The sequence below is a fragment of the Embiotoca jacksoni genome, unplaced genomic scaffold, assembly GCF_022577435.1.
Source record: "Embiotoca jacksoni isolate LCO1_2020_lvr unplaced genomic scaffold, fEmbJac1.0.p SCAF_5, whole genome shotgun sequence".
NCBI classification, from domain to species: domain Eukaryota; kingdom Metazoa; phylum Chordata; class Actinopteri; family Embiotocidae; genus Embiotoca; species Embiotoca jacksoni.
In genome coordinates, this window is record NW_027185403.1 from 3,194,661 (window position 1) to 3,201,358 (window position 6,698).

Consider the following 6,698-nt stretch of genomic DNA (forward strand, 5'->3'; position numbering starts at 1 on the left):
TTCATTACACTTAAACAATTATTAGCCAACTCGTCCGAGCTGGCATTGGCGGACTACACTCTACTCTTTTATTTGGATGTTTCTGAAACAAACACAGTTGTAAATGGTGTGTTGTTTCAGAAAAAAGGAGGTGATAGGACAATATTGACATATTTAAGTGTCATGCTGGATCCAATGAAAAAAAGGCATCCATCATGCACAAGACATGCAGCAGGAGTAGCCAAACTCATTACAAAATGCGCGCACATAGTCATGGGACACCCACTACACATCCTAACATCACACAGCATAGTGGCATATGTGAACTCACAGACTTCTACCATGACATCACTGAGACAACAGCGACTCTCAAAAGTCTGGAAGCACCAAATCTGGTGTTCACACAGGAAGGAATCAACATGGCAGACAGAATAGGAGAAGGACTGGTACATGAATGCGTACGACGAGTAGAAGTAGAGGACAAAGCCAGCACTGGAACCGCAGTGGACCCTGGAAGAGGCGAGCACCGACGTCGCCACAAACACCTTGAGCCCGGCTGGGCCTGAAGACATCGCATCAAAAGGGGCAGAATAATCCCCTCAACGTTTAGATACCGAGACAGTCTACTCTCGGTATCCGAAGCAAGAAGACAGCCGACTCGAACGAGGGAGGGCTCGTTTGCATCAAGTGTCTGCCACGTCACTAGAAGATTGCAAGTTGATGATCCACATATATAAATTTATGTTTTGCTTGGCTATTGATACCTGTGCTGTTAATTGATGCAATAATTCTGTTGACAAATTAAGATGAACAAGAGAACCAGCCTCTGGGGTGACTGGAGATGAATCATGGCCTTGGGACTCATCTCTGCAGGTGTAGTATGTGTCATAATATGGGAGACAGAGGTTTCAGGTGTGCCATTGGGACCAGAGGAGCACCATAACTAGACAAGGGCACTCATCAGACGAAAAAGGGAACAACCACGCCGGGTACAGTTCACCCGAAGAACACAGACAGAGAAAAAGATATCAGGTCGTATGTAATAGTTGTGAATGTCATCTAGCTTAGCATTTTTTGTATTTTTGTGGTTAATAATACCTGTCAAAATGGTGATCTCTTAAATTGAGATCAAAAGGGGGATTGTGGAATATAGATCTGCTTAGTGCATATGAGGGCTCATATGTTGTACGATAATACAATATAATTTGGGTTGTCTTCCACCTAAAAGTCATGTATATTGATGTATTCTTTGTTGGTTGGTGGAGGTGGGGGTTGTCTTCCTTCACCCCCTGGAATCCTCCAGACAGCCGTCTGATAATGCCTCAAAGAACAACTGTATGTGACCCCACAGGTTGCAGACCTCCTACTGTGACCTTTTGGTTTGGCCAAGCAGTATCACTCACATTTACATACACAGCCTTTTGTCTACACCTTAAGATTGGTAGTGATGGTACGACCTATATGTAAGTGATATGATATGATATATATATATATATATGTGTTGTATTGTTGTAAACATATCCTAGCACAGAAGCTCAAAATATATACTGACTGTAAGCATTGTAGAACACATTGCTTATGCAGGAACTTATCACATTGGGGTCACAGTGGGGTGCAACTCACTATCAGATCAAAAGGGGGATGTGGTTCAAACGGAGGACAGTGGAAAAGTACTGAGACAAACATACTATGCAAATGTTCCCGACTCACTGTAGGTAACACCTCTTCCTATAGTATAAGTGTATGTGCCGGAAAGGGGGAAGTCAGAATCCAACAAAGAGACCTCAGGTTGATGTTGGGCTCTCCAAGATATCTTGTAAACTACGCTTAATAAAAATCAACTAAGACCGGTAAATGCCTAAAGACTGCTTCTATCAACGGACTCGGGGAAAACAATTGGGGACAACAATTTGAGATACAACACAATCCATCCATCTGTCAATCCATCCATCTGTCAATCTGTCTCCAAGTTAAAATACTGTACGCCAAACTCAATACAGTAACGTGTGGATCAATCAGATGTCTGTGTTCTCTGACAGGAACCCTGCAGTGGTCAATACTCATCTTTACACCGGTCTCTCAGGGGTCGAATCCCCAACAGCTATAGACACAAAGCTTCGTGAACTTTCACTTCAGGTTTCAATATTTACAGTATATTCAGTTCAGTCTTAAAAGATGCAGTTATGTACTACTCAAGGAAGCTCTAATGAATGAATGAATACTTTCGAGTTGCATTATCATAAATGTAGGATCCAGTCTGGAGCTTGACTCAATTCAAGCTCCAAAGAAAGATATTCTGATGAAAAGCGTTTCAAAATCAGGATATGTTGAACTATGCTGCTATAAATATTTTTGTAGATATATGAATATCTCTGAATATATGATCCCCACAATATAAAATGCTGTTTCAGGTGGAGTATACGTGTGTTCGTCTCAAACAGCTTAACCTGAAAAGTCTAAATCTTCTTGGCAATGTTGTGACCAAGAGTGTTTGGGTTGTTAGTTTGATCTCTCTGAGAGTTATAGACACATGAAACAAAAGCTTACTTCTGCAGTTGTTTCATGTGTTTAGGTTAGAAAGATAGTTGGTATTATTTCCACTGTGGTAGTACAGCGAAGCACCAGTGTATCGAGTGGCCAATCAGATCGTTCTAAAATTGTTCCCTCCCACTTATTGCGAGTACTTATTAAGGCAAATCAACCTATGATATGTTCTAATGTAGATGCAGACACGAGTGGATTAATCGGAAAATGATGATCATATTTAATTTACTGCTGATGCTCAGAGTAGGGCGTAAGTATATAGAGCTTGTTTTCGAATATATATTTTACATGTCCTTTCTTGCACTAACGTTTTAATCTCTCCTTTAAAATCCTGCTTTGCTTGCTGCTGCGTTGTTTTCTTGTACCTCCAAAGACAAAGACAACCAACCACCCAGAGATAGACAAATCTGTCTCAAAACAGTAAAAAGAGACAAATCTGAATCATTGCAACAAAGGGAAACAGAGGTGATATGTCTCTCAAAGCCCATTATCACGCAATATGTGGCAGGAAGTGTGCTTATTCTGTCACAACCAATCAGATGCTTTTTAAAGTCTGACTTATCACTACCTCTCACCTCCTTTCCTCACTGAGATACCAACTACATCCCCATGAAGACATCAATGTCATGATGCTCGTGTTATGGATTGCATTACTTTTTTTTCATCGAGCATGTAAGTGCTGCTTTTTTTTCCAGCCAAAACTTCTGTGCTTTAGAGATTTTTCACACTCCTTTATTTTATGTTGTTCTGTTTTCTTTTAATTCAGATACGATGGTTCCAGTAACGACAGTTCAGATCGGAGAACCAGTGACCTTGACATGTTCTTTACTCAAATCCAGATCCGAACAATTCAAATGGTACAAGCAGAGCGCCGGGGATAATCTTAAATTAATTGTGACACTCTTGACGTATACAAGTACGTTTGGACCAGAGTTTCTTCAATCAAGATTCCAAGCACATCTTTATGGCAGTTTTACCAACCTGACCATTCTGAGGACAGTCCAGGAGGATGAGGGGATGTATCACTGTACAAACGCAGACTGGTATGGCACTGAATGGAATGGGACATATTTGTCATTAAAAGGTAATGATGTGATTTTTTAAATTTTTTTTATATACAGACTTGTGTTTCTATGCACGTTTAAAAAAATCGCCAACTGTGTTACTGCAATTTTTATTACACAGGAAACAGTCAGACATCAAACTACACCGTCACTCAGTGGCCGACAGCATCTGGTCCAGGCCGAGACTCAGCAACTCTCCAGTGTTCAATCCTCTCTGACCCTGAGCACATGAAGTGTCCACGACATCACAGTGTGTTCTGGTTCAGAGTCGGATCAGATGAGTCTCATCCAGACACCATCTACACTGACGGAGATAGAAATAATGAATGTGACGAGGAATCTGATGCTCAGAAGAGCTGCGTTTATCGCTTCTCTAAGAACATCAGCTCCTCTGATGCTGAGACTTACTACTGTGCTGTGGCCACATGTGGAAGGATATTATTTGGAAACATATCTAAGCTGCACCTTGGTAAGATTTTGAGTTCCTTAATTTAAGACATATTCTAATTATGTTGATACCATTGTGAACAATATGGCTGTTAAGAAGCACTGAATTTGTTGTTTTGTTTGTTTTCTAGCTCAAACAACACATTCAGTATTAATGGAGAGGGTGATATTAATCGTCTGTTTGGCCATTTCTGTCATTGGAAATGTTGTTCTCATCTGCAAGCTAAGAGTATGTGAACAGTGGAGAGGTGAGTGAAGCTAAAAGTGTTGGAAAGACTAAAATTCTCCTGTGACATTTATATTATTAAATGTATAATAATTATATGTTATACATGCATTTTAAACGTAAGGTCAGACAAACATTTTCAAGTACTATTGTAAAATCATCAGGGCTCAGTCATTGTGCATATTTAAGAAATTGATGTAAAGTAGCAATAGTTTTTTAAACATAGTCTTCCTTGCTAATTGATATCATTCATTGCTCCTAATGATTTGTATTCTATGACTTTATACTGTGAGGGAAAAGTGCATTTATTGATTATATTTTTGTTATTATAATTTGTTTTTAGCTTCAGGAACGGAAAGTGCTTTTTCAGAAGCACAAAAAGACGCCTCGCGACAACCAATAGACGATACTGTAAGTTAAAATGACAACTGAAAATTATTATTCTGTCAATATATGTCTCCAAATCAGCATATCAGTCTTTATGACTAATTTGTTAATTGTTTTATTCACCACAGACTGAAGCTGAACACAATCTGAACTATGCGCCACTAAATTTCTCTGAAAGAAAAGCAACAAGAGGGAGAAAGAAGAGAGAGTTTGCCGAGGACTGTGTCTACTCTCAAGTTAAACACTGACACCGGTGACCATGTGGAGCATCTCCAGAATTATGAATTAAACCTCACATGATACAGTTCCTGTACTGACTCTTTAGACTTTTTATTTTTCTATCTTAGCTAAATATTCAGAAATATTCCATATTAACAGAGTTCAGTTGCTTCATCGCCGACAATATTTGGGCTCTCAAAGCGTAAAGATAGTTTTGTTGCATTTTCCATCCCTGGTTTTTAACTGTATTGACTCACTGTCTTGTCTTGTTTTTTTTTCAATTAAAGTTTATTACATGAAATGTCTTTCTGAGTTTTATGTTTGCAACCGTTTTATGAACGTAAACGAGAGGAGAAAGACAGACGAGAAGGCTAAAGGAGAAATCTGGTCAACTTTTGACGGCAATTTCATTGAGTTAGATTTGAAGATTTTATAATACCATATAGTGTGCAGATATCCGACCCATATTTTTAGACTGAAAACCATTTATTCTGTCAAAATAATAAAAAACTTAACAATGGCTTTGTACAGACTCTGATAATATAAACACATTTTCATTCGACTGCATCCTGTCAGTGTGCTGAAGCCTCTCAAGAAATTTCCTTTGTGACGTTTCATTACACAAAATGTTTGCTCATTAGAGATGCTGACAAAGCCACATGTTGGTTGATTGTTATTGTGTTTGTGGAGTTTTTAAAATGTTCTGCTGGTAACAACCTGTTATCCACACTGCTCACCTATGATCTATGATCCAACCTATGACCCAAATCTTAATAAATTGCCATATTTTGCGTGTAGCAAACAAGCTGTTGTTTGCCTTCCTCTCAAGAATACCTCAAACTTAGAGTTGGTATCACCTCCTGATTACTGCCCGTGTTTACGTTCAGTAACTTGGAATAACGGAAAGAAAAGCATTACATGTAATCATTGTCACCAAAACTCTAACCCAAAGGTTATAGCCAGAGCCTCTGCTAATTTCTACTTCCTGAACCCCTCCCACTAAGATTCACGTTATCCACCTAACAGATTTGGTTCAGTTACAACACACAGTTCTAGTGTGCACTGATTGTTCCCATCGAACACATGAATAAATATTCACTGATGTCATTGCCACGTATGCCATAATGTTTCGAGCAATTCTCTGAGAGGTGACAAACGATGGAGAGAGAAGGAAAAAAGAGACTGACTGCTGCAAGCACGTGCAACTGAATGTGATACAAAACAGCCCTTTTTATATTTGTTCTACAAATATTTGTATTTTATCATAGCCTAAAATGCTAATTACATTTTCCGCAGTTTAAAGGCCCTGGACTTACACTAAATATATATAAGTATAAATACCATGTGAAAGATAGTGTGTGGACTTCTTTTGAAACTAATTTAATTATGGGAAATGTTCATTATAAATAAATATTCAATCAGACAAAGTCCGCTTTAATGTGGCCAAATAGAGACTCTGCCTTCATTACAGTATTCTGAGCCATGCTTCATTTTATCTATGACATTATTGTCCTGTTGCTCGAGTGATTCGTCATTCTAGTCCATCATAAAAAATGTCAACAACTAACTACTGCACAGCTGGCAACGTCTCCTCTCCTCTCCATTCAACAACAGCACCAGTACTTTTGTTGGTGTTTTGTTCCAATTTGTAGGGGTAATAACAAAGGGATGGTTTCAGTCCCTCCAGGAAATCCCGATCTTGCGATCGCATTATTTAACGCAAATTCAAGCAACCTCTGCAATATTTGCGGGAGCTTGCAATTTTTTTTAATTCCTGCAATTATTCCTCAACAAATGTCTTCAGCAGAAGCTGTGCTGAAAGCATTGACAGC

General features: G+C 38.9%; 1 protein-coding gene and 1 long non-coding RNA gene across 2 annotated transcripts; both read left to right on the plus strand.

Annotated features, from left to right (window-relative positions):
- On the plus strand, window positions 1–1,834 carry LOC138211264 (uncharacterized). Its single transcript, XR_011179323.1, has 2 exons — window positions 1–691; window positions 786–1,834. It is a non-coding gene; the product is annotated as an uncharacterized lncRNA (long non-coding RNA).
- Window positions 1,835–3,044: 1,210 nt separating this feature from the next.
- Window positions 3,045–5,126, plus strand: LOC138211435 (uncharacterized). The gene is made up of 6 exons (XM_069171324.1): window positions 3,045–3,195; window positions 3,290–3,607; window positions 3,709–4,056; window positions 4,166–4,282; window positions 4,604–4,671; window positions 4,776–5,126. Exons 1-6 carry the CDS (start codon window positions 3,150–3,152, stop codon window positions 4,893–4,895), a joined length of 1,017 nt encoding a protein of 338 aa, XP_069027425.1. The 5' UTR covers window positions 3,045–3,149; the 3' UTR covers window positions 4,896–5,126.
- The last annotated feature ends 1,572 nt before the right edge of the window (window positions 5,127–6,698 follow it).

Coding starts and splice junctions, on each gene's coding strand:
- LOC138211435 (XM_069171324.1), top strand. CDS start 3,150: ATGATGCTCGTGTTATGGATTGCATTACTTTTTTTTCATCGAGCAT. Junction 4,283..4,603: donor AGTATGTGAACAGTGGAGAG/GTGAGTGAAGCT, acceptor ATTTGTTTTTAG/CTTCAGGAACGGAAAGTGCT. Junction 4,672..4,775: donor GACAACCAATAGACGATACT/GTAAGTTAAAAT, acceptor TATTCACCACAG/ACTGAAGCTGAACACAATCT.